The 26,820-nt window shown below is 43.7% G+C and overlaps 1 protein-coding gene across 2 annotated transcripts in view; it reads left to right on the plus strand.

The window, feature by feature from the left end:
- Cyfip (Cytoplasmic FMR1-interacting protein Sra-1) overlaps positions 1-26,820 on the plus strand; it is a 61,613-nt gene that overhangs the window by 18,068 nt on the left and 16,725 nt on the right. For both annotated transcript variants that reach the window (XM_072287873.1, XM_072287872.1), the window contains 14 exons: positions 1,851-1,955; positions 3,798-4,001; positions 4,557-4,730; positions 6,038-6,133; positions 12,210-12,349; positions 12,749-12,896; positions 13,966-14,119; positions 16,106-16,188; positions 17,804-17,877; positions 19,953-20,126; positions 20,826-21,054; positions 21,925-22,124; positions 22,776-22,866; positions 25,475-25,618. In XM_072287873.1, the coding sequence (XP_072143974.1) occupies positions 1,851-1,955; positions 3,798-4,001; positions 4,557-4,730; positions 6,038-6,133; positions 12,210-12,349; positions 12,749-12,896; positions 13,966-14,119; positions 16,106-16,188; positions 17,804-17,877; positions 19,953-20,126; positions 20,826-21,054; positions 21,925-22,124; positions 22,776-22,866; positions 25,475-25,618 (2,016 nt within the window). The remainder of the gene's footprint in view (positions 1-1,850; positions 1,956-3,797; positions 4,002-4,556; positions 4,731-6,037; positions 6,134-12,209; positions 12,350-12,748; positions 12,897-13,965; positions 14,120-16,105; positions 16,189-17,803; positions 17,878-19,952; positions 20,127-20,825; positions 21,055-21,924; positions 22,125-22,775; positions 22,867-25,474; positions 25,619-26,820) is intronic.

Below are 26,820 nucleotides of genomic sequence, written 5' to 3' on the forward strand. Positions count from 1 at the left end.
GGACAACGTGTGTAACGGGAATGTATCAACGAGGTTGTATTGTAAATACTGTTACTGCCACATTTAAAAGAAAGCGATGCACCCACTGGTGAAAAACAATGAAGTTGCAAGGTTACCAGAAAACACTGGGGGATGGCACAGGAAGGGCCTAGACATTCTTTATTGAGCAACTCTTGCCTTTGTTGTTCCTTCTGAACTTGTGTTTGTTGTAGTGACTCCTTTCCTGTTTGAGTAAGAAAGGTAAGGGGAACCACTGTAGAACCTTAGTGGCTATGCTGTTTCGCTGCTGAGCTTGAGGTTGCAGGTTCAATCTCATCCACGTTGGTCGCATTTCAATTGGGGCAAAATGCAAAAATGCTTGTTTAGTTAGGTTTAGGTGCATGATAAAAAAAGCTCTAGGTGGTCGAAATTAGTCAAGAGTCCCTCTCTATAGCGTGCCTCATTATCCAATCATGGTTATGGCACGTAAAACCCCAGAATTGAATTATTTTTCAAGAAAAAGGGGTTCTGAGGTGCTCAATCTTTATTGCAGTAGCAACTCTAGGTGCATTTCTGCTGTTCGCATCGCCGTGAGGTTCCATATAAAGTCGAAGGGCAATAAAGTTGTCGCTGCACACTGTATGCTGTGAGTGAAAGCATGCGAGGGTTAGCCGGCGATTGCGGCTCAATCTCTCGTACGCAAGGGAGGAAAGCAGGGAGGAAACGCTCCGGAGGAAGAGGAGGGCGTATTCTTCAAGGCCGCCTGGGTGGGCGTGCTCAAATACGGAGGCCACTGTGTCTTGAAAGCCATCTGTAATGGGGACAGAGCCTGCCATGCGCTGTGTTTTTGCGGCGTAGTTCACGTTGATGCGAGAGGCATCGCAGAGGTCAATTCGCTCATTGCCGCTGCCACACTTCCTCACTCCAGCATTTTGACAGCAAGTTTCCGCCGTCATCGAGTGAAATGTGTTCATGTTTGCTTGTGCATGCATGACACCATGCTTGTTAAATTAGTTAGTATACCTATGTTTACAAGTTGATACGGCCAATAAAACTACCATCCTTACTTTGTATAGCTGTCCACTAATTTGCTATTGCAATCGATGCTTCGCTTTTCGGGTGAAACTGCAATTTCTTTTGTTTCTCACAGCCATACAAAGCAATAGGCAAAGAAGCCATACAAAGCATAGGAAGTTGTTTAATATAAATGCAGAAATGATCAGGTAAAGAGAAATGAAACTGATCGAAAAGATAACTTGCTGCAGATAATGTGTGTGGTGCCTTACCAATTAAGCTACCACAGTGGCCATCCTTCCACCCACTTCCTTGGATGTGTGTGTTTTAAGATAAGCCCTGGGAGTCATAGCCAGCACTACTCATAGCCAAGGTAGTGGATATAGAATTCCCTTTAATCATAGGCGTCACATAATATGTGAACATAGGAGCAGGCAACTGGCCAATAAACCCTTGTATGCTACCTTATGGTATCAAGACTGCAAACTTCAAGGCCCCTGGTATGCAATGAGCAAGAAGGATGAGGGGATCCAAGGGGCTGGATTTTTTATTAGTCACAACAGTATTAAGCAAAAGACTGTTAACTCTTTTCTTTTTTTAGTGCATTTGCTGCTGCTTGCTGTTATTTTTATGTATTTGTTGCTGTTCAGAGGAGCATTAGAGCTTGTTCAGATATCTTATGAATTTATTTTTTCTATATCTCTTGCTTGCTTTCTTTTCATGTGATCTGAATAAAGGAAATATTTCTTGTTGCAAAATAACAAGTGAAATATTATTCCTGACATTTTGTTGTCACTATCTGTCTCGAGAAAGATGCTTGCAGACTGTTGATGGCTTTTTATCATTCCTGTGGTTAGGTGATGGGATTTGGTCTTTTTCTAATGGACGGAGAGGTGTGCAACATCAACAAGCAAGACCAGAAGAAACGGATAAACATCAGCAAGATTGACAAGATATTCAAGGTTCGATTGTCATTTGTTGCCTGTACGCATTTAATTGGGCTTGTCGAAATTGTGCCACCCAGTGTTATTGCACACAAGATCCCGTAACTGTATTCTGTAGGAAATGATGAAAAAATCGGCCTTACTATAATTAGTCGTCTTCATTATTTCTAATAGTTCTGGTTGACCTGGTGGATCATCTTTAGAAACATTGCTGCACTAACAGCATTCAGTGGTGCTGGGAAAAGTCATGTCAGAGCAATTACACTTTTGTTTGGCTTGCCTAGGGCTTGCATTATGTTCTTTGCTGTTGTCATTGCACATTATAATTGTGGCACTTTTGCCAGTGTAAATTCGTAGCTTTGCTAGCTGAAGTGGCCTCCACTTGGATGAAATGAAAATTATGGCTACAAATTTGTTGTGACAATCACTGGTGTTTGTCCATACAGGGATAATAAAGAGAAAAATGATTTCTTCTGTATTAGTAAATCAGCCTTCCACAATGCCAAAACACCACTCTTACTGCGAGAAAGCACTTGATAGATGAGAAAAAAGGCGCAAAAACAAAAGACGGGTGGTGACGCCACGTTGGAAGTTCCCGCACTAGCCCTCCGTGACGTCATGAATTTTGTAGGCATCTGCTAGGACATAGGTAATTATTTAGAGGTAAAGATTGACTATCTTATGTTCTAAAGGAGCCAATGACTGAATATGGCAAGTTTCTGGAATTTTGACTCGACCAACGCTGCCAAAATTCGAAAAGTTACTTTGAAATCTATGACGTCACACTGACGTACTAGCATTCAGGTTTTGGCCTGAAATTAAAAAGAAATTATACTTGGATCTTCATTTTCTCTTCTAATAATCAACCTGTCCTTGCAAAATTAACGACAACAGCGTTTTCAAGTACTACGTTATCACTCCAACTGATTTGTTTCGCTTTAGTTTCTCTTTCAAGCTTAAAAAAAATCTTTCGATCATTTCTGGCTGTTTATCATCAGAAAATTAAATGTGGAACCTAGCGGCTGTTTCATTGATAGTTTTCTTCTTCTTGTTCTTGTTCTTCTTCTCCTTCTTCTGGATTACCTATTCATGCAGCTAGCACACATTCTGTCTGTGGTGGGACAGTGGCCATTGTTTCCATTTGCGAGCAAGCTCTTTCCTCTCTTCTCTATGTGATTGTTTTTGTGTTTGCAAGCATACTGATAACAAAAATATTGCACGAACGAAGTTGTCCGCATACAAGCTAATGTTGTGATGCAAGATGAGATCAAGTGGTTGTGTGAAATATTGGTTGTGTTTGCTGTGCGTCACTTCTATGTTTAAGGCCCATTTTGATACCAGGGGTATTTGTGCCTATTGCTGATGGTGTTTTAGATCACACATTCAGAGCGTGGAAGGAGCAAGGACATTTACCTAGAAGCAAACATAGCAATGTTATGCATTCTATTTGCACTCTAAGAAAACTGCAGTTCTTACCAGATGATGACGTTGAAGGCCTTTTCTTAGTCTAACAAAAAAAAAAGCGATATGTTGCAGTTTTTCTTCTCTGCGGTTTGAAATATTAATGCGTTATGTTTCTGTATATTTTTTTTCCCTGCATGTCGCACACTCATGCAAGGTTTTGGGGCCTAATATGCATCTTGCGATCTCTATAGGTTAAGCATACATTAGAAAGTTGGCACACTGTTCCACACTGTCAATAATGCTTAATATGAGGCTTGCGTAAGTGGGTGTTAGAGGCACATTGAGAGAACATAGCTGAATGAAGACTTTTAAGCCTTTATGTTTCCGTTCTGTTGCATAGAGCCCTTCATGAACACTACTTCATTCATGACTGGGCCCTTTCATGGCTCCCTGTAGGCTCTGGAAATGGTGCCACTGTTTGGAGACATGCAGATAGCACCATTCCACTATATCAAGTGCAGCCCACACTATGAGGCATCCCGGTGGCCATTGGCAAGTGCGAGCAGCCCAAGCCCTCAATCTGACCTCTTGCAACACCTGCCAGCCATTCGAGACGACTACGAACGCTACATCAGCGAACTCGCACGTCACAGTAATGAGGTTGGCATCCTTTTTCTGACCCTCTTCTGGTTGACCTCGCTGCCTTTCCTGTCCTTGTTTTCTCTTCTCTCTGTACAACTGCCTCTCCTGTACCACCATTTTTATTTATTTTGTTTGGTCATTTATTTGTTTCCTCTGAATTGGAGGCAGGTGATGTGTCTGAAATCCAATAGCTGGGAGGATTTGCATATTAGTGCCTAGCACTGACCACATTTCAAGGTGGGGACGATTCAAGAACACGCCAGGACTTAGCCCTGATTAATCCACAGCCATCTTCTGTAACACGCTGTGTCTTTGGGACGATGTTAATCGATAAATCTGGGAGTGTGCGTGGAGTAGCATTGGGATGCATTAGTGCTGCCTCCCTGTTGAGTATTTTTTGTCTGAAGAGAGCTGTAAATGTGTCGTAAGAAAAGGTCTTGATGTGTACAGAAGTGCCACTGAGATATAATGTTCTCGTGATCATTTGTTTTAGCATTCTTTATGATGAATCATATTCTATGGAAGAGCATTGTTTGTTTTGAAGCTCTTAAATTAATCTAGATATCGTTGCAGGTCACAACAACCGTAAAAGAAACACCGCGAACTGATGCAGAGAACAAGGAGCTGAATGACTTGGCTCTTAGGGGACTCCAACTCCTGTCTGACTGGACAACTCACGTCACAGAGCTTTACTCATGGAAGTTGATGCACCCTACTGACCCACACCAGAACAAGGACTGTCCACAGGTTAGTATTTTTCCTACTGCATACGGCAAGACAGCTAACACGCACTACTGTGAAGCTTGAGGTCTGGAGTTTTGCTGTAGCGTCTGCCATAATGCACATACTATGTTATGAGTATAAAAGCTAAAATTCATTGAAACTTGTGACTGTGGAACATCAAGCAGCTCTAGATGCAACAGGCTCTTAAGATACGTGCTTTGCAATTGTCATTTATATTTTCTTTTGTTTGTAGGAGGGACACTGTGTCATGGGCTTTACATTACCGTATTTACTCAAATCTAGGCCGACCCCGATTCTAAGCCGACCCCCTAAAGTCCGAAGCCAACAAAAAAAAAATATATATATATATATATTACCTCGAATGTAAGCCAAACAAAAAAAGTGAGGGCAGCGTTCACAAGATGCAAACAGCATTTATTGAATCTGAACGTGCAGAGCTCATTCAACGTCCTCGTCGCGGCTAGACTCATTGCTGTATTCCTTGTTACTGTCACCTTCAAACGTTGCACTATCTTTGGTACCTTCAAGCGCATTAAATATGCTGCACTTTTTAAAGGCGCGCACAGTCAAAGTACCTGGCACTGTAGTGGCATCTCCTGCTTGGTGCCATCGCAATAACGCCACGCCGCACACTGATACGGCCGACACGACACAGGTCAAAATGGCGACCTCGCTTGTGTACGGTTGGCTACTAGCACGGATAGTAGCGGCTGTGATACTGACTTTTCTAGATGGCGCTAGCTATGCACCATATTTAGCAGTTTCAATGAAAAACTGGCGCCTTTTTTAAAATCCTCGAATCTAAGCCGACACTAGAGTTTAGAAAATATGATTATTTGAAAAAGAAGCTATCAGCCTAGATTCGAATATATACAGTATATGCCAGGATATCAGGATTCATATTACCATTTTGTTTGATTTGTGTTTAAGACAATAAACATTCATGGCAAAAATTGTCTTTAATAGTATGTGTTTCTCAAATGCAGAAAGAATGTTGGAATTGTGCTTAAAAGCGCAATTGAAGTAAGGGTTTTTATCCATTGCAGTAAAGTCTCACAGCTCTGGTTGACTTATAGGTTACCTAAAATTTCGTCATCGTTTCACCACATGCTTCATTTAAATGCTTTGGTGTTCGGTCTTGAGTCATCAGTGTTGTGTATCTTATAGCTTGCAAACCTGTAGCCCTTTCTTTGCAAATGTAGATCAACTTACATCTAGCAGTTCACCAGCCCTCACCCTTTTAGATAAATGTACTTGCGTGATATTAAGCATCCTATTCCCCCCCCCCTCTCTTCCAACCTTTCTCACAGGAGGCTGAGGAGTATGAGCGAGCCACACGTTACAACTATACTGATGAAGAAAAGTTCGGCTTGATTGAAGTGATAGCCATGGTAAAAGGCCTACAGGTGAGTGTATACTTCGAGCCATCTGTCTTTCTTTTCTTCTTCATTAAAAAAAAGATGTTCATATCTTGACAATTTTCTAAGAAACTTGCTGAGCATGTAAAACCACAAGATAGCAGCACTTTAATACAAACGAAGTACTCCAGCTGTAAAAATTGTGCAGTTGCAGAAAGCGTTGCCAATAGCTACAGCAATGCTGTGTAGCACTGTACAGAAATTGAAATTATACACTTCAAAGGCATTTGCAATACAGCTGAGGCCACCTGATAACGTAGGTAACCGCATATAGTGCAGGACCGGATATAATGCGGTCTTTTCTGACTCCCATCTATCCTCCCAGAGAACTCAATGTATATGCATACCGCTTATAGTGCAGCTGCGCAAGACTAAATACCAGATACACTGCGGTTGCCGGAAAATCCCGCAGGCAAGTCAGGCAGCGAGTGCACTTCTCAATGAGGCACACTGGCCGAGGGGAGAGAGATGAGGACGATGTGGAGGAGGAGACGCAGAGCAAGCAAACTAACAAGGAACAGGGGGGAAAAAATGCACAAGCAAGCCGGCCGGTGCACAAGGGTTGCCTAGGCGACGGGGAAGCCTTTTGCTCTCGCCAATTGCCAGCCACGTGGGGTCCGCATCGGATGTGTGCGCATTGCCGTTCTTTAGCTCTTCAGTTTGTGTCAGACATGGACAGTCAGTCATGGACAGTCAGACATGGACAGGGTCGCAAAAATGTCTGAATTATCAAGCAGGCCTGAAAAACAAATTTCGATGGTAAAATAAATTTATTGCTGTTGACAACTCCAGCGCTACGGCAAGATCAGTCAAGGCGATGAGTGTGTTCCACATTCGCCCGTTGCGATGTGCAGATATTGTGCATGCGACCTTGACTCCGCAACACTGTCAGTTTAAGCTGTGTTGTGCAAATTCCTCATTTCAGAACATTGTCCAGATGCAAACTTTCGCCGTTCCTACCAGTGCGCACACGTACCAACTTTGCTATATGTGTTTGCGGTATTTGCTGGCTGATCGCCTGCAAACCCCAGTTCACGTGCACTGCCATTAGCACAGCCTGTGTGCATGATCTCGCGCCAGATTAATGTGTATTCGTCTACGACTACGAACACATGTCAAGGGCAAGCTTCCCGTAATGCATGCTGCCCAACACCCCCGCCGGCTAGCACCATCTCGTCGGGAGTCAGCAGCCTAAGTTACGGTGCAGAGTCAATGAAATGCTATGCAATGGCTGTATGGCACTTGGAAAAAAAAAAATGGAGGAACCACCTTGTTTATGAAAGTGAGGCTACATTCCGGTTGTATGCTTTGATTCTCGGACACACACAGCTGCTTGGTCTACGTGTATTGCATATACATGCCTTGGAAAAATTTTGTTTTGTTTATAGTGTGGTACCACTTAAGTGCGGAAATTCGCGACTCCGGTGACTTAGGTTATGAACAATGTATGCTGTACTTACTCATATCGCATGCCAGAGTGGTCCAATCATGCTGTATGGTCACGTTTCAAAAAATGCTTCAAGACTTGTCGATGTTAAGTACATGCTTTTGCTGACAGAAAGCTTGTTAATTCGAACTTCAATAATTCAAATTTATGGATAATCCGAACTGTACAATTTGGTCCGGCCAAGCTCCACAGAAGTCTATGTATAAAAAAGCCCGTTAATTCGAATGCGAGAAGGTTCCGCCACGGATAATTCGAACTACGCGCCACCGTGCCGGCAGCTTGGCGCCTGGCACACGGCCAGAGAAACACGCCTACTGCCTACACACAAGGCTGCATCGCCTCCGGAATGGAGAGAACGGAGAGAGAAGGCAAAATTGGGAAAAATCTAACTGGCGCGGGATTGGCCAGAAGGCAGCGGTGGCTGCCTCCTCTCCATTCTACGTCACCTCCAAAACTTCTTGCCCGTCGCGAATCTCGGAGGCTTTGCAATGTAGCTGCTAATGTTGCGCGGCAGATGGTGCGGCAAGCACCAAAACACAGCGAATCAAGTGCGTCGCAGCTGCGCTTGCAATCAAGAACCGACGAATCGGGGCCTTCGCCACCTTCACATGTTCAGCGTCTTTGTCTCGGCAGTCTTCGTCGGTTGTGCACGTCTATTTTCAGCTTAGGATGTACCGGCCGTCGCGATTCTTTATCATGGTGTTAAGCCTTGACTAACGTTCGTTCGGTGGACGTCGGTGGTGTGGCACAGTCGGACTCAGAGCTGCGACTTGAAGATGGCGTGTGCCCGCAGCACACGCCATCACTTTCTGACACGCCAAATTTCTGACATGCCCTACTGCTTCCAAATCGCAGTGTACTGTTGTTCTCCTTCACTTTCGTTAGTTTGAACTTTCGTTAATTCGAACTAAAGCGGCTTCCCCTTGCGGTTCGAATTAACAAACCTTTACGGTATTACGCCGCATAATTTTTCAAATGTAATGAAAAATAATCGTGTGTTGCGATATTATTGGCTTGTCTTTAATAATTCTCTTATCGAGTAGAATTTTGGCGAATGCAAGTCGGAGCAAGCTCGCCTGAGTAGAATTTTGGTGAATATGAGTGGAAGCAAGCTCGGCTGAGTAGAATTTTGGTGTATATGAGTAGAAGCAAGCTTAGCTGAGTAGAATTTTGGTGAGTATGAGTCGGAGCAAGTGCAACTGAGTAGAATTTTGATGAATATGAGTCTAAGCAAGCTCGGCTGAGTAGAATTTTGGTGAATACGAGTCCGAGCAAGCTTGGCGGAGTAAAAGTTTAGTGAATATGAGTTGGCGCAAGCTCAGCCGAGTAGAATTTTGGCTGAGTCGGAATGCGTGTGAGCTAGGCTGTGTAGAATTTTGGGGAGCATGCACATACATGCCATTAAATTACACTATGGAATAAAACGGTGAGCAGTTGCATCTCACAGTCTAACAAAAAGAAGATTCAGATACACAAACGTCAAGCTGTCTTTGAATATCTTGAAAGTTGCATTATACTTTTTATTGCGATAGCAATTATATGGACACTCCAGGCGCATTTCTGCTGTCGCCGTCAGGTTCCATATGAGAGAAAGAGTGTGAAGGTGAGCCAGCGGACACGGTTCAATCTCGTGTGCGCAAGCGAGGAACGCCGCCCAGATGCGTGCCCTCTCTCCTGTGGCGCCTGAGGCAGGGGTGTCAGACGACGGAGGAGGGGCGTTCTTTCCCAGCGGCTGTTATGGTGCCTCAATGTCCTCCTTGCCCGCCGCTCCTTACGGAGTGGAGACAACCGCGGTGCCTTCTACGGCAGTGGCCTTGTGAATTGCGGGCGCCGTAATGGGCGCCTTTAGCGGACGCTGTAGGGACACATTGCCAGCGGTCGTGTGTCTTGAAAGCAATCTGCGACGTGTCCAAAACACGCTCCCGCACTGACCTCATTTTCAAAGCGATCTGCGATGCTTGCAGAATGCACGTAGTGCCGGTAGCTTCGTCTTTCGACATTTCATGAGCGTTAAAGCGACAGATGCACGGAGGTCAATTGGCTTGCGCCTGCTGTCAGATTTCTAACTCCAGCATTTTCACAGAAATTTCCACTGCCATCAAGCGAGATGTGTTCATGTTTGCCTGTGTGTGCGTGACACCATGCTAGTTAATTTAATTAAAATACGTTGACGGGCTAGTTGGTTGGAATCCATGATAGAACGGGTAAGCGCCACTGAACAAGGACGTAGAAAGAAGCAGAAAGAAGACACACAAAGACAGCGCTGTCTTTGTGTGTCTGTTTCTTTCTACGTCCTCATTGAGTTGCTTACCTATTCTATCATTGTTAATTTAGTTAGCAAGTGAATGTTTACAAGTTTATACAGTCGATAAAGCTGCTATCCTTACTTCGTACAGCTATCTACTAATTTGCTATCGCAATCGGTGCTTCGCCTTTCAGGCAGGACTGACCTTTCGGGCACAACTGTACCTTCATGTCTCAATTCAATCTTTAGACAAGTCGACCAAAGTCAAAACTTTGTTACGAGCGACAGCAGGTCGACACGTTCGTCGCAGACATTCACTTCATTACTACACTTCACAACTCTTACCCCACGCTGTCCACATGCTGTCCATCCACACTCGCCACACCACAACACCTCTTGCCACCCATGTCTTCCCCTCTCGCCTCTGCATTCACGTTACCTGTTCCTCTCTCCAGCAACTACAGTCAACCGCATGCACAGCCTTCGAGAACCGCGCTTTGCCTCGCCTCATTTGGAGCTATCGGTCCGCTTACGCCACCACTCTCTCCTTGCGGCTTGTTCTTTTGTTGGAATTTACGCCATTTTTGCTGTGCTTGTGACTGGTGTTACTGTTATGGTGCTGTTACAGTACCCTGCGGCATTTCATGCTTTGACTCCATTCATTTGTGACGTTACAGCGGCGCAGCATGTTCGGTATGATGCCTGCTTCGAGAGAAAAGCAATTTTGATGGGTGAAGCGCTCGGAACGAGTAGAGCCAATGAGTCGATGATTTGCGGATGGTGGGACCAGCAGGAGGCCCTCTTAAATTGCAAGGCTGGGCAGAAGGGCTCTGTGAACCTTATAGTGGTGTCCCATAATGAAATGGCTGTGTGATTTTTTAGGAAGTCCTTAATCCTAAACGAGTGCGACTGCACGTATGTCTTGATTTTTGAGGAAACACTTTCGGAGATCCCCTCAAAGTATAAGGCTGGCAGTGCTCTTGGCACTGATAGCGAGCTTGGCATAGCACCAGGAATACTTGTTGGAGATGCTTTTGGTGGCGAGTCACGCAAAATTTCATGAAAATAAAACAATATTCGAAAGTGATTGCCTGAGAGTACTGCCCAAGGCACACTCTGTCTCCTCCTGGGACAACAATAATAAGGGAAAGAAACTAATTTTCGAATAGATTCCTTGAATAAAGGTACCATTTCTTTTTCCGTCCGGCTTGGGTTACATTCACAGTTGTATTTCTTTTTTACTCCACATGACTTGTGGGGATGCGTGACTTTCACGCCTCCCCTGAGATCTAGTTTTCCCGCATAGCTCGTCTCCTGCAGGGCGGCTTCGCCCGCCGCGTGGCCTAGCGCCCGCGGCGGTCGGAGTGGTTGAAGCGCAGTGCGAGAGATGGCGCTAGTATTGCGCTGCGGCGGGGTTACTTAGGCGCGGGAAAGAAAGGCGCTTGGCTCTTTGCCGGCGGGTCGGCGCACGGCGTGGACATTCCGCGCGCGCGCGGCGACCCATGCTTCTGCGAGACCGCCTCGCGTGGCCGCCTTGGAACGCGCCACCGTTGGCGTGACTGTACACGCGAACGACCAGGCGTTGGGATCCAGCATGGGGCGAACATATTCGCTTGCAATGCGGTCGCGGTAAGTCGGACTTCTAGATTTGTCGTGCGCCCATCGGCATGTTTTGTGGATAGCAACTCGGCTAGCTGGCATTGATCTATGAAAGGTGCAATAAATGCCTTTGTGACTGTTTGCACTACTGTGTTGTCGTTCCTTTGTCCCAAGAGTACGGAGGAGAAACCCCGTATCTCCCACAGACTGGAAAGTCTATCGTCACGTTACATTTGTGGTTGTGTTACATTTTAGTAAATATGGTATGTCGCATATAGCTGAAGCAACGGCACTCTTGGAATGATCACTACAGAGGTTAAATAAACATGACCTCTGGAATACGTATGGTGTGTCACTACATTGCTCGAATGCTAATCATATCGTTGTCAACAGTCATCGTGAGGCAAGTTGTGCCATAATCTTGTTTTATGTTGGTGAAACTGGAAGCTATGTTTCAAAGATAGATTAAAAGGCTTGATTTTTACAGGACGTCAATCAGGTCTTCAACATTTAATAGAGCAGTTTCTCCATCAAGTTGTATAACAGTATCGTTGACTGCATTGTACCGTGCTATTAATAGCTCTAACTTTATAAATGCATTAGCATTTGAAATTCTCTTGTACCTATGTCAAAGTTCCTGCCTAGTGCATTCATTCTTTCTTTCGCTTGTAGCAATCAATGAAGTGTTCTTCTCTGACATTTGACATTAAATTTGTCAAATGTCAGCGGAGATTCATGCATTTCATTTAACGAACATTTCTTTTGGTAATTAGGTTCTCATGAGCCGAATGGAGACGGTCTTCACGGATGCTGTCAGGCGACATGTGTACTACGAACTACAGGGATTTGTGCAGTGCACTTTGCGTGAGCCACTACGTAAGGCCGTGAAGAACAAGCGTGACCTTGTCCGCAGGTTTGAAGACATTCAGTATTTTCTTATGTTGTTTCTGGCATGAAGTTAAATTTGACATAGTGGGCATGACAAATCTAACCCACTCATAAATGCAAGTGTTGTTACTGTGTGTCAGGGTGACATTAAAGGAGCACAGCGAAACCATCTTGTGAATCAGCTGCAGAAATTCAGATTTGCAAGTGGGTTATGTTTTTTGCCATGTCATGGAGGGCAAAGCTATATATTTCAAGAAGCCAAGGACACAGAGCCATTGTAAGTCATAAACAACACACAGCAAGAATTAACACAGAAGTTTTATTTATCTTGGGCCAGATTTAGGTCTGCTACATACATGTATTGCTATACATGTATTGCTATGAGTTTGCTCGAAGATTACACAATCGCTGTCCTATTGTGCAGCATCATCATGTCTGTTCGAGAGACATGCGCTGACTGGAAACGTGGGACAGAACCCAACGAGGACCCAGCTCTCAGGGGGAAGAAAGACCCTGACAATGGATTTGATATTTCTGCACCGCGGAGAAATGTTGGCCCTTCCAGCACGCAGGTTTGCTCATTTCCATACTTTCTAGCATGCAGCTTGATTGTAACATAACATAAAAACAGAGGAATGTAATAAAGGATATGCACCTCGTGGTCTCAGGGACAGCTCAAAGGCAACGACAATGACCCATGCGGTGATTGTGAGAGAGCTTGTGCTGTTCGCTGCTCCTGGCCTGCTGCTGTACTGATTATCACCTTTTTTTATTATTATTAAATATCGTTACAGGAGCACAATTATTAATAGAAAAATTTTCATCGGCAAATGTTTAGATGTGTGTATCTGAGAGGAAAAGTAGCACCTTGCTGTTCATGTTGGAGATATGTTCTTATAAGTTTGCTGAAACCTCTACGTCCTTATTCAAGGGCATAGAGACCAAAGGCTCATAAAAGGCAGTGTTTAGCCTTTTCTGCACAGAACCCACCCGCCGTGGTAGTTCAGTGGCTATGATGTTGGGCTGCTGAGCACGAAGTCGCAGGATCAAATCCCGGCCATGGTGGCCACGTTTCGATGGAGGCAAAATGCGAAAACACCCCTGTACTTAGATTTAGGTGCTCGTTAAAGAACCCCAGGTAGTCCAACTATCTGGAGTCCTCCTTTATGGCGTTTGTCATAATTAGAAAGTGGTTTGGCACATAAAACCCCATAATTTAATTTTAATTTTTCTGCACAGAACAAGAGCTGTTGCTAGGACATGCAGTTCAGCCCCTGTGATATTTCTGGGGTTCCAATTCCCTGTAGAGCTTCGAATAGTCTTCACTCTTCAAACTGATAACACTTCAGCATATCTTTTACTTAGTGGAAAATAAGAAAAAGTGGCAATTGCAATGCCTAATGCAGTTACATATTAATGATAAATTATCCTGCATGCATTCATGCCAGGGCTAAGCTGCTATAAAGTAATAAACTGTTTTGCCTGAGAGCAGGAAACCGTGAATAATTGGCCACTGAGTGTAGCTTATTACTGCATAAAACTGCGGTTAGGGTAGCAAGCATATGTTACGGGCCACTTGGCAGCACTGTCGCACATGCCTGTGCCTTCTGCTGTATGCAAAACATTGTCTATCTTTTGCAGTTGTACATGGTGCGCACTATGCTGGAGTCACTGATTGCTGACAAGAGTGGTGGCAAGCGAACTCTGCGCAAGGACATCGATGGTCCCTCCCTCATGGAGATTGACAGGTTCCACAAGGGATCTTTCTACTGGAACTACCTACTCAACTTTAGCCGTAAGTCAACCAATAGCTCGAGACAGGAGGCGATGCCATGTGACATTGAAACTTTTACAAGATGTCGTATATTGGACCGTACGTTTTGAAATGCATGAATATAAGTATTGCAGTTTCATTAAGCTCATGAGCTATATAGTAAACTTCTGTTAATTCAACTCCTGTTGACTAGATTTTTTAACTAGTTCAATTCTGAATGAAAGTCCTGGCTTGGTGCCTATGCATATTTTTGGGCCCGAACTTTTGTTATTTTGATCCTAAAATTGCCCTTTGCCAAATAATTCGAACTTAACCAGTGAGCATGCACGTGCCTGACCTCTATGGTGACTCCAGCAGTGACTCTTTCAGTGGCAGGACATCTCGGTGGAGCTTAGAGGACAGCAAATGTGCAGAACACGGGGTCACCTGTTGAAAACTCCCATTTTCAACCTGCCCTAGGAAGATTTTCAAGCTATAATAGTAGCTCACAATTTCTAATTATGGTCTTTACCTGATTCCAATGTGCACCTTTTTTTTTCTCAGGAAATTTTGGTCGAAAATTGGCTGTGTGGTGCAATCGGATACGAAACCAACTGTGTTTGTGGCGTTTGTATGTTTGACCGCATAACATGAGTGTATAGCACGAAGCTAACTTTAGAAAACCGGTCGCCATTATTGATGAAAATCTTTAAAGAGAGTTGACTTGGTCAGAACCCCTAGTTCGGTACTCCATTGGCAAAGGCTGCTGCCCATGCTCCCTCTGTATTGTTTTGTTGGCTCACGAGATCTGACATTGTGCAACACATATTAGGCCCTTGTCCATTTTTCTTTCTGAAAAATTGGGCAGTGTTATATTTTTACTTTGTTTAAAGTTTTAATGCCATTTCTACATTATTTTTCTACTTTGGACAGGTATAAAGTGGGCGCGCATTTGTTTCAGGGACATGTTAGAATCAAGCAAAAGCTACTGACAAATTGAGTGGTGTGTTTTGGTGTTTTTTCTGCATCTTGATTAAATCAACCTGCGGGATAATTCATTCAGTTTTGTTGGTACCCTCAGGGTCAAATTAACAGAAGTCGGCTCCATTGAAATTAAGTTCAGCTTTGTGGAATGGATAGTCAGATGAAAGAGTGAGATGATTTGTCTGTTCAGTCAGGAGAGATAAAAGCTGCTTGGTATGAATGCAATAAGGATTGAAGTTCGAAGCAATGGGAAATGGGGCTGGCTAAAGGAAAAGTGTCAGGCGCCATTTAGTGCAATTTCAGGGCTATTAAATTGTGTAACCAGTTGATAAATGATATAGCTAGATAGAAGACCGTCAGTAATCAGAACACTGACTCCATTAACAGTAAAATACAGCTGATCAATGAATTTTTGATGGCCTAATGTAGTGGCCAGGTCTCGACATGCCTTAGTAAATTGCTAAGTGGGCAAATTGGCCTATCTTCAAAGAAGAGACTGAACGGCGCCTTCTGCAGGGGCAGTGAAAGAATATACAACAGGCGATGTTACATCACCATGGGAAACACTGCAATTTATTTCTTATAGCCCTTGTTGTAGTTTCTTTTAGTGTCACTGACGGTTTGATCTGTGAATTTTACTAAGCTGTGAACTTACTACAGTGCTTGCTGTTAATGTCATAGTTGTCAAGTCACATAAGCATGAGGGCATTGCCTTCCTCCTCCCTGCCCCTCAAACAAACAAAGACAGCTTTGTTTAAATGTTGTTTTTCACACTGTGGCACACTGGGGCCTTTAAGTGCTTGGAAATGCACACACATGTGCATTTCCACGTGCACATGATAACAAACACTACTGAAAAAATAAACCACTGGCAATGTTGGTGTCTAGATGCTCTAGTTCAGCTTGACAAGCAACTTATTGTATCTTTCTTTTTGCACTGATTGTACTTGTCACCTTTACACAGGCTGCACAATATCTGTTGTACTGTGCAAAGATTCATGTCTCTTCACGAATCTACCCTTTCTCTTTCCACCCTGATCGTAGAAACATTGCAAGAGTGTTGTGACCTGTCCCAGTTGTGGTACCGAGAATTCTACTTGGAAATGACAATGGGAAAAAGAATCCAGGTAATTTCACAACGTAGTAGCTACTTATGTAGGGATAGCACTAACAACTGTATATCGCTTAGTTATTATCTGCATTCTTATAAGTGATAACAGCAGTGCTTAATGTTAGGGGGAACCCGGAGGGGCCTGGCCCTCCTTCCATTTTTTTAAGGAGGGGCTCAGCCCCTCTTGGCAGGTCAACTGTAGCGCATTCAACAAAACGCTGGAAGTTATTTCATTACCAGTAGTGCCTTTTGCGGGGCAATTTACATTCTCCAATTTCTCAAATAATGATTTAATTGTGAATAATGGGCTGACAGTGTGTGTGTTTGTGCATGTGCATGCGTGCGCGTGTGCGCGCACTATACTGGTCGCCACCCTATTAGGGCCTCCTCTTAACTGAAGGGAGACTTTAAGCCTTGGATAACAGTTACATTAATTTAGCTTGTCAGTATCTTATTGTTACTAGTTGACAATAACCTCCTTTGGAAGGCATTGTCAGTGGAAACTTGCTGCTTGTTGCTAAGCAGTTGTTTAGCTTTTCTTGTTTCTGTATGCATTTGTAATGCAATGCTACATTTGAGAAATTCGGGGTTCAAATAATTTTGTACACTCAAAAATTGTTGAAGCAGGACAAAATCTAGCAAAGTTTAATCCCACAATACCACTTTGATTTAGTGTACACTGTGTAGCTAGCTGACTACATAAATCTTGATGAGCAGCCGAAGATGTTTAGTCAAACAGCACTTTATGTGTAGTGGCCATCTGGATGGCCACTTGAGGGATGATGGATTCCTTGGTGCTTGGCATTCAATATTTATTTGATGGTTATGGTTGTTAGTGCTGCTAGTTTAGATATTTTTTGCCTTTCTCCTGCAATGTATGATATCACACGCTCTTTCACTGTGCCTGAGGGCTCATTCACACTTGCGAGTCCACACTTGCGAGTCACAGAAGTCGTGCGACCGTTCTGGTTGCAAAGCGACAGTCGCAACTTGTTGCATTGGTAGAAAAGTGACGGTCGCAGGCCAGTCGCACTCTGCTAGATTTTCCAGCCTTGCGACTGCGAGTCGCAAACTGCTAAACCAATCAGCAGTGCCCCGGAAGTAGCACGTGAGACTTTGTGCATCCAGTTGTCATTGCCTGCGTGCTTGAAGTGCCTGTACGGCCGCGAAGCACATCATATCCGCCACGACATTCTCGTCTTCACTCAGCTTGTCGTGGTACATCACAAACAGCGAGAGACTAGAGCCCACTGAGCTCAAATGTGGGAGACAGGGTCACAGTAGACGAAATGCCCGCAAGCATGCGGACGGCGTCCTTCACGAGAGAGCTTCTTTCGAAGGCGACCCGCAGGTTCCTGAGGTAGCCCTTACAAGTGTGAACGTCGGTGTTGTCGAGCATGCGGACGGCGTCCTTCACGAGAGAGCTTCTTTCGAAGGCGACCCGCAGGTCCCTGAGGTAGCCCTTACAAGTGTGAACGTCGGTGTTGTCGAGCCACTGCCTGGTCACAGGCGACTGACGGTCGCACGATCTCTGCGACTCGCAAATGTGAATGCGCCCTGATAATTAAAAGAGAATGGAGGATTATCGCGAAAAGCAGACTTCAGCGCTGGCATTTGTTGGCTGGTTTCAGTTCCCGATTGAAATGTCCCTTCCGTGGATCCTGACCGATCACATCCTAACCACAAAGAACCCTTCCATGATGGAGTGAGTGTCTTCATTTATTGCTTTTGACGAAACCCTGGCTCATGTCGTGCTTGATGAAGGCAGCATTACATTGTTGATTTGCTGGCTGAGAAAGCTGCATGAACAGCAATGTGGAAAGTTGGGCAGTTTTGTAAATACAGTCTTTATAATGAAGTGCTTAGGGCATTAGGGTTCCGAAATCATTTGTTATATAGGTCACTCCGTTATAAAAGTCGTGCACCTCACAGCACACAATAGAACAGGGCCAGAATTATTCCTTCGTTATACAGGCCATTTATTTTAGAGGCATTCATTTGTGGGGTTATGCCCTGCATATGGCAAGGGCTGAAGGCGCGAACTCTGGACCTAGCCACACACAGTCATTCTGTGATACTTCCCAACCCATAGCGTGAGTAATCACAGCTACGTCTGGTTGAAACGAATAAGGCAACCATTGGTGTCAACTCTAACAACATTTATTGCTACAAGCGATAAGAAACACTGGCAGAGGGAAGTCCTCTCCGTAATAAGTAATGTATAGGCTTGCCTCGTTGCCTGGGATAGTCGAGCAAACAAGGTCACCCACGGGTTGCAGCAGGTAAATCAATACAGCATGTTAGAGGTTGGGCGTTAGAGAGAAAGGGTCTCCCGCGGTGGCGCGCTTTTATACCTTTTTACCTTTTGTGAGGGGAATGTCCTCCTTACCTGTCGGATACCTTTTCTTTTCCCGCGAGCCGGGAGGGGAAGAGAAGGGTACGTGTGTATCGAGAGTGAAGGAGAATGAGAGGGCGTGTAACGCCTCTCTCCTGTGTCTACGCCGGCTCTCAACGTGTCCACAGTGTAAGATGTACGAACGGGACGATGGGAGTACGCGGGAGGAAATGGGCGCTTGGTCTCCCTACACATTGTAGAAGTACTCGACTGTACTCGCTTGGAAAAAAATAAAAGAAAAGGAAGTAGATAGTGTTTCCACCAGTCCTGCTCAAAATAATTAAAAACGTTGTAGTAAATATAACACTTCGTATTTTTTTACAAGATTTTATTAGGCAGTGCACATCGTGAAGTCTTCCATAATTGCAAATAAGCTTGATAATTAAATTCTACTCATTAAATTTTGTCATCTCACTTATTACTTTTCCCAAACAACCTTCTTCATGTACTTTAAAGCACATGTGCAACTGAGTGTAAAGGGCACACATATCTTTTAAATGTCCTGGCTGCAGATATTTATATTTCATTTTTTATTTCGTCCTTTGTTTCATTGTCTTGTTTTTAATCTTGTCATGGGCTTTCCTACACATCTTTTTGCAAGTAAGACGCAGATGTGGGTCATTACTGGCTGCGTATCACTGTTTTTCTTTGTCCACTATTTTTTCATGCTGCCTTTTTCAAAAATGTATGCTCTTTACGTGTAGGATTTAGTATTTCTGGAATTTGAAGTGAAATGCAAATCTTTGGACGTTACAGCCTGTTTCTTTTTGGATGAGTACTACTGCAGGCTTTCAACTGCTGGGATGCACAGTATTCGGTTTATTAGATTGGTGGTTTGGTTATGTTTCTTGTGAAGATACTTGTAAAAATTCTGTAAATCCTGCACAGTCATCAGTGCTGTAGAAATGTCTTATATGCCTGCAAGGAAGTGATTCACCTAAGCACTTTTGTATGCTATAGGTGATTTCACTATAAAAGAGTTAGGCATATCTGTAGCAAGAAACGTGTGCATGGGCTTAGTTGTCATTATACCTAATACAACAGTCTTGGATGCAGTGAATTTTGGTAGCAACATGTTGGTGTTGTAGTTTTGGAGTGTTTGCAGTGGAGTTTTGTTATTTACAGATACAGCAGTTCCAGCATGAGCAGATTTTGGGTAAAAGCACCCCAGATTATTTTTCTGGATGTAATACTTCATTGTATTGAAAGAAAACCTTTGTTGCTTCATTCTGCCTTCTTTTTTTAGCCATATGGAAGTCAAAGCCGAACCAGAGGGTTTGACTTTTTGCTAAACTAATCTAAGCAATACGTTGCTCTGAGCTTTTTCTGTTTTGATTGACTTTGTATTATTTTCACATTTTCTTTCCGTTTCTTTTTTTCTTCAGATGTGTATTGTACCCTTTGGACTTGTACAACGACAGTGCATTCTATGCCCTCACTAAGTTCAAAAAACAGTTTCTCTATGATGAAGTGGAGGCTGAAGTCAACCTGTGCTTCGACCAGTTTGCATACAAACTGAGTGACCAGATATTTGCTTACTATAAGCACCTGGCTGGCAGGTGAGGACAACCTGACTTGCACACCTTTCTTTTAAGTACTTTCTTTCAATTTGAAAGAATTTTTGCAATTCTTGCGCCTAATACTGGTATCTTGTCATGTTGAAAACAACTATATTTATTGCTCATCTTGTATAAAAAATAGCATGCATGTTTCAAGGGTAGTTGAATACAGTGCTGATAGTTAACGCTGCGAAAGGTAATCTAAATAAGAAAGATTTGACAAAACAAATTCCTGTTGCCCGTGTAGTAGTGTTTGTTGCTCTTTGCGTTCAAACATGGTGGCTTAAGCATCTGTTTTCATTCAACCTACAACTGTGCAAATGTTAATTCCTTTGTGATTAGAAGCCAGGATTATATGCAATGTGTAATGCTGCAGAAGTATTGCAAATGCAACATTGATTTATTGGCTGGATGCAAAGGTTACTTGGTTACTTGGCTTGTCTGTCGCTTGTACTTAAGGTAAAAGTAAATGCTCAATGACAGGGAAGCTACATATTTTGTTTTGTCTTGAGGAAATTGACTGTGTGGCGCTCTACACAGTAGTCACACATCATATTTCTATGCTTGAGGTTGTGACAGAGATAAATAGAACTATGGTTAAGTTGAGACAGGGATATATAGAACTGAAGCCAATGTGTGATTTTTGGAAGCCAGGGTCTCCACTTAGCCATGTGAATGTATTTCTGTCTTCGAGCACAGCATCCTGCTGGACAAGCGCTTCCGCGTTGAGTGTGCAAGCAACTCAACTGTGTTTGCCTACCCCGTGGCCAACCGGTACGAGACTCTGTTGCGGCAGCGACACGTGCAGCTGCTGGGCCGCTCGGTAGATTTGAACCGCCTGGTTGCCCAGCGGTTGGGTGCTGCGCTCCAACGGAGCCTGGAGCTCGCCGTCGCGCGCTTTGAGGCGCAGGACATCACGGGTGTTGTGGTACGTTTATGCTGCAGTGCTACTCTCCAATGGGAGTGAACAAACACTTTCTTTTGGCCTTGTGGAAGCAGCTGGGAAGTGACTTAGAAGTGTGAGAAGCAAAAGACGGATGAATCGTAGTTCTAACTGGGAAGCCGCCACAGATACCCTCTTATGCTATACGCTCTGTTTGAAACATTTTTGTTGACAAATGTACAAAAGCAATAAAAAATCCTGCTGGAAACACAATGGAGATCTCTGCCTTAGGGTTCACGCAGTATAAACACAATTGGTGTCAGTCATATTTCTGTGGTGTGCTGTGCAGTTGATTGACATGGCAATGGCTTTGTAGCATTGGCTGCCGATTCTTAATTTGATAGCCTTTAAAGCTACCCGGGACCCTGTGCTCTCACCTGGACTACTTATGGTGCACTTAGGCACTTGTCCTGTTTTTTACACTGAGTTATAAAAATAAAAATGATGAACACAAAACATTTGTTTTGCACCTGTTGTGAGAATTTGTGCCTGAAGCCAGGATGTCTGGGATTCACATAAAGGGGATATAATTACCTATATTTAGAGATTTATGAGCTGAAAGGAGTGCTGCCTGCTGTACTTGCTTTTCTGTTTTATATGCACTGGAGTTTATATGTTGGAAAGCCTTTGCTGCATAAGGAGCTTAACATGCTGACTTTTAGGCAAGCAATTAAAATTGAAACCTTTTGTCTTACAGTTCTTGCTGAGTTTTTGCTTTGTTATACATACGAAGTCACTGTGAGATGTTTCCACTGTCCATGTTAAATACTCTCTAATGTAGTGCAGTCACTGCTTAGCGTATCAGTACAGCGTTGAGGCTTGTGAAACAAAGCTTGCCCATGTCTTGCAATGCAGGAGCTTGAAGGCCTGCTGTCAGTGAATCGTATGACACACAAGCTACTGAGCAAGTTTGTCACCCTCGATGACTTCGATGCCATGCTGAGAGAAGCAAACCACAATGTCCTGGCACCTTATGGTCGCGTGTGTCTTCACGTCTTTTGGGAGCTTAACTATGACTTCTTGCCAAACTACTGCTACAACGCAGCTACAAACAGGTGGGTAACTGTAGCACATGCTTTTTTGACAGAAGGAAGCCAGACTGAATAGTTTGCCTTAATCAGCATCCTAATTTAGTAGGTAGCCCAAAAAATAGAAGTTCACATCACATCAGTTATCACATTTAGCAAAACTTGTGAAGGGAAAGTGACATAGACGGGGCATAACGAATTGATTGCATTCACATGAATTCATATGCACACTTTTACTGGAGTTGGACATTTCGAGGAATAGTCAGCTCACATGCATGCTTACATTTGGTTGTGCTAATCAGTACAAAGACATTGCACATGCCCTGTATCGCCTCTAACACTACATTCTTAGAGGCGAGGCATCTTTGTTTCAAATTTCTGTTTGCAATGTACAAATGGTAACAGCTGTGTCACTAGTCCTTTCGTGTACCAATGGTTATTCCGATGCCTCTGTTGCTTTTCAACAACAAGAGATAAACGATCTAATGTATGTTAGATGCTAGTTACACTAATCAGGAGATGCAGATACATGAAGACTGGTATTGGTGGCATCATAGTAAACATATCTGGGAAGTGTGCATGTGTGTCGTGTGTGCGCGCGTGTGCATGTGTGTGTGTGCATCTGTGAAAGCTTGCTTTTCTAATAGAATGCTTTTCTAAACTTGCTTTCTCTTCCAGGTTTGTCAAGGTGAAAGACATCACTCTGACGCAACCTGTGACTAGGGAGAAAATGCCCAGTGCCCAGCCTCACTACATCTATGGGACTAAGGTAAGGCAAGTGTGTGTGTGTGTGTGTGTGTGTGTGTGTGTGTGTGTGTGTGTGTGTGTGTGTGTGTGTGTGTGTGTGTGTGTGTGTGTGTGTGTGTGTGTGTGTGTGTGTGTGTGTGTGTGTGTGTGTGTGTGTGTGTGTGTGTGTGTGTGTGTGTGTGTGTGTGTGTGTGTGTGTGTGTGTGTGTGTGTGTGTGTGTGTGTGTGTGTGTGTGTGTGTGTGTGTGTGTGTGTGTGTGTGTGTGTGTGTGTGTGTGTGTGTGTGTGTGTGTGTGTGTGTGTGTGTGTGTGTGTGTGTGTGTGTGTGTGTGTGTGTGTGTGTGTGTGTGTGTGTGTGTGTGTGTGTGTGTGTGTGTGTGTGTGTGTTTATAGTTGTAGATAGAGGGGGGGGAACTAAAGAATAGCAAGAGTCTGTCTCTTCGACAAGCAACAAGTTGATAGAACATTTTTAGGGGTCCATCACTTCCTTGATGCACTGATTTCTTGTATAGTTGTCTTCCGAGTTTTGTGGTGCGTTTTTATTGTTCTTACTAATGGTGTCCAATGTGGTGGTGATATCAAAATATTGAAGCTGCAAACACCCACCATCTTAATGTGTGCAGTCATGTAGACATGAAAAATGTTGACTAGAGCATACATTAATTCAGATTGTTGAGCACTTCGTGAACCACACACCTAGTCTATCACTTTGGGGGGCAGTACTTTCGCCATTCCATGATGTCACATCAGCAACTCAATGCCTCATTGCAGCTAAGGGCATCCTATTCACTGGCGTTATGTACTCGAGGAATGCACACTGGAAGTGATGCCCTTGAATTCTGTGAACTCCGCTTTTTCACAGTTTCATTCAGTTTAGTGATTGTCAAATAATTCACAGGTGGCTGAGAGTAAGCACTGCACATATTGTCAATTATCCTTGACTCTATGCACACTTGTTGACAAGCTTGTGGAAAATCATTTTTTCTGGTAACACCTGTTACGTGAAGTTCTGAAGACAGGAAGTAGATGCGACACATTTAAGTTCTTGCACATTACAGCGAATGAGTGGAAATCACTCCTTTTTTTTCTTAGTGGGATCATTTCCTGTTTGCCATATGGTACACATGACACTTGACAAAAATTTCCAAATTAGCTCAACGTGCCTACGTTGGAGCCCTGCTGACCTTACATTGAAGCTTTTCAATCAAGAAAACACAACAGACAGTCTTCTGTTTCATGTTCTACTCTGTAAGATACCATGTAAGCTAACTACTGTGCTGGTCAACTGACACCTCTTCAAAGGTCTAGCGACCTAGGCCTCTGTTGAAAAGCTGCTTTCTTTTTTTCCCCTCAAACAGTGAAATCTCGATATAACAAACTTGAGGGGGCCACAGTAAATTGTTCATTATTCTGAAAGATCGTTATAGTGAAATCCCCAAAATGAACCATTCCACCCATCAACCCATTAGTTCATAAGTTGTCACCATATGAGCTATCCATGAAAACGTCGCTCTTGGATCTTGACACGCGCTGTTGTTGTTTTCCATAAATTCCGCCGCCGTGCACCACCGAAGCACCGTGTAATAAAAGTGATGTGTGCAAAACAGACACTGACGCCGGGAAAACTACTGACAAAAATGTAGCTCCATGTTGCCCCCAGAGTGCAATGTTTTTTGCTTTTTGTTTATTTTTCACATTTCTTGCTGTGGACATCGCAACTGTTTCGCTCAAGGTGGACACCTGAACTATGTCAAAGGGCAAATGCGCATAAACGCCATCATCTGGAAAGTGCAAAGTGCGACCGTGTGGCATCCCTACGAGTACGAAGGTTACATTTCACCGTGCGTGTAGCTAGTACAGCCACAGAAAGAAGCGTGAAGAGGCGCGCACAGAAAGAAGGGTGAAAGAAGGAAGAGACGTACCTCCATTGCTAGGTGACACTTTTCTGGGCGGAGCATGCGTGCTCAAAACATGATGTGCCATCGCCTCTGCTCGCCTGCATTCCTTTTTTTTCTCAAGTGCAGTCTTAGGTTTTCCAAACCCATGCGCCACAACGTCCGGTCTCTGTGCCTTATCGTCTGCTAGCCTACTGTTTCGGCTGCCGTGAAGGATACACGAAAATCTAAGAATCCCCAGATTTCATAATATTAATTTGTAATATTGAGCCGTTGTTAGCATCGCAGGGAAACTGAATAACGACAGTTATTCTGAAAAGTTCGATATTCTGAAGTTTGTAGTACAGAAATATTTTTACATTAGGACTATAAGAAGTCAGCAGGGGATTTCTGAAAAGTTCGTTAATCTGAAAAGTTCATCAATGGGGTGTTCATAGTAACGAGGTTTCATTGTAACTGGTCATATAAATTAGGTGTAAGTGCTTGAGCTCACAGAAATCCCATTTTCATCTTGCTTGATTCATCTTTGCTTTTGCACCTGCTTTCTCTGCACTTGCTCCCAACTTATATCATTATGTGAAAGCCAAGGTATTGTATGCTAATGTACAACAAACTGTTGGCTGCACGGCTGTAAATATGATTGCGAGTGTGTGGGCAGTGCCAGTGCTTGCAAGTGTCCTGGTGGCTTGTTTTACTGACGCTCACTGTGTTATTCCTGTACGTCTGTGAACCCAGGCATTGAACTCGGCATACCAGCAAATCTACAGCCTGTACAGTGGCTTTGTGGGTGCACCCCACTTCCGTGCCATCTGCCGGCTCCTGGGCTACCAGGGCATTGCTGTTGTCATGGAGGAACTGCTCAAAATCGTCAAGAGCCTGGTGAGTCGCCACAACAGAATTTTATGAAAGCTACCCTGGATGGAAATGTGGTGCTAGTGCCTATGCAGGTTTCTTCAGCACTTCAGCCAGCAGCGATATCCTCGTGCAGTCACTTTCAGGGCTACCTTTCACTTTTTCAAGATTTCACATGACTAGTGCCAGACACGGTGGCATCTACGGGCAACAGTATTTCTAGCATGATGCCAAGAACACTGTCTCAACATTGCTGAGAATGCTGTCACCCATAGGTGCTGACATGCCTGGTGCTATTCCTGCGAAATATCACAAAAGTAAAACTAGCCCCAAATGTGGTCACTCAAGAATATCACTCCAGCATGGGACTGGCAGGAGGTGCAAGTACAGGATCAGTTTGGGAGATTTTACAGCGCATAATGCATCTACCGCTGTTGGCCTTTCTGGCTACAAAATGCCAGAAAGGATCATTCTGATGTTCTGTATTGTACTTTTTGTACAAGATTCATCATTCATTGCACATCCTAAACTGCCACTAAGCTGGAACATTTTGAGTTGAGTTTTCCTTTTAAACTTTGACATGGGCATAGAAAAAGCACCCAGAAAAGACTAGATATAGCACATCATGCATTTTTCTGTGTACCTTTTCTATGTGTTTATGTACGCACTCGATAATGCCCATTATCACTGGAAGTGCCTGTATGGGATGAGATTGTTGTGTGAAGGAGTATGTGAAATGGGAACACATTTAAAACTCTGCATAGCTATAAGGCTGTAGTGCAAAACTACCAATCAGTGCTAATTCTTCCTCTAGTAAATTGTAATGAAGCTCCATGGTTGCCTCTATAGGAATCATCCATAAATGTCATAAACATTCCAAGGATCCAAGCTGATTGTCCTCTTCTGTACCTTTAGTAACCAGAAACCTAAACAGACCATCAAAACATTTCAAATAGTTATGCTGAGTGGGCACAGATTTTAATGCACTTCACAGTAGTAAGGAGCATTCTCCCAAGTCTACGCAATATGCACTTCCCTCACTGTGCAATCTCTTGACTCTCTTTTTTTTTTATGCTGTCAGCATTTGAGAGACACTTATAGTGAGAGAACGAGAAGAAAGGTGGTTAACCGAGGGGCACAATTTCTACCAAACATATCATAAGAAGCCAACAAACAAAGACACCAAGAGCAACACAGTGGAAATTACTTGTACTTACTAATTGAAGTAA

This window comes from Dermacentor andersoni, chromosome 4, assembly GCF_023375885.2.
Source record: "Dermacentor andersoni chromosome 4, qqDerAnde1_hic_scaffold, whole genome shotgun sequence".
Taxonomy (NCBI): domain Eukaryota; kingdom Metazoa; phylum Arthropoda; class Arachnida; order Ixodida; family Ixodidae; genus Dermacentor; species Dermacentor andersoni.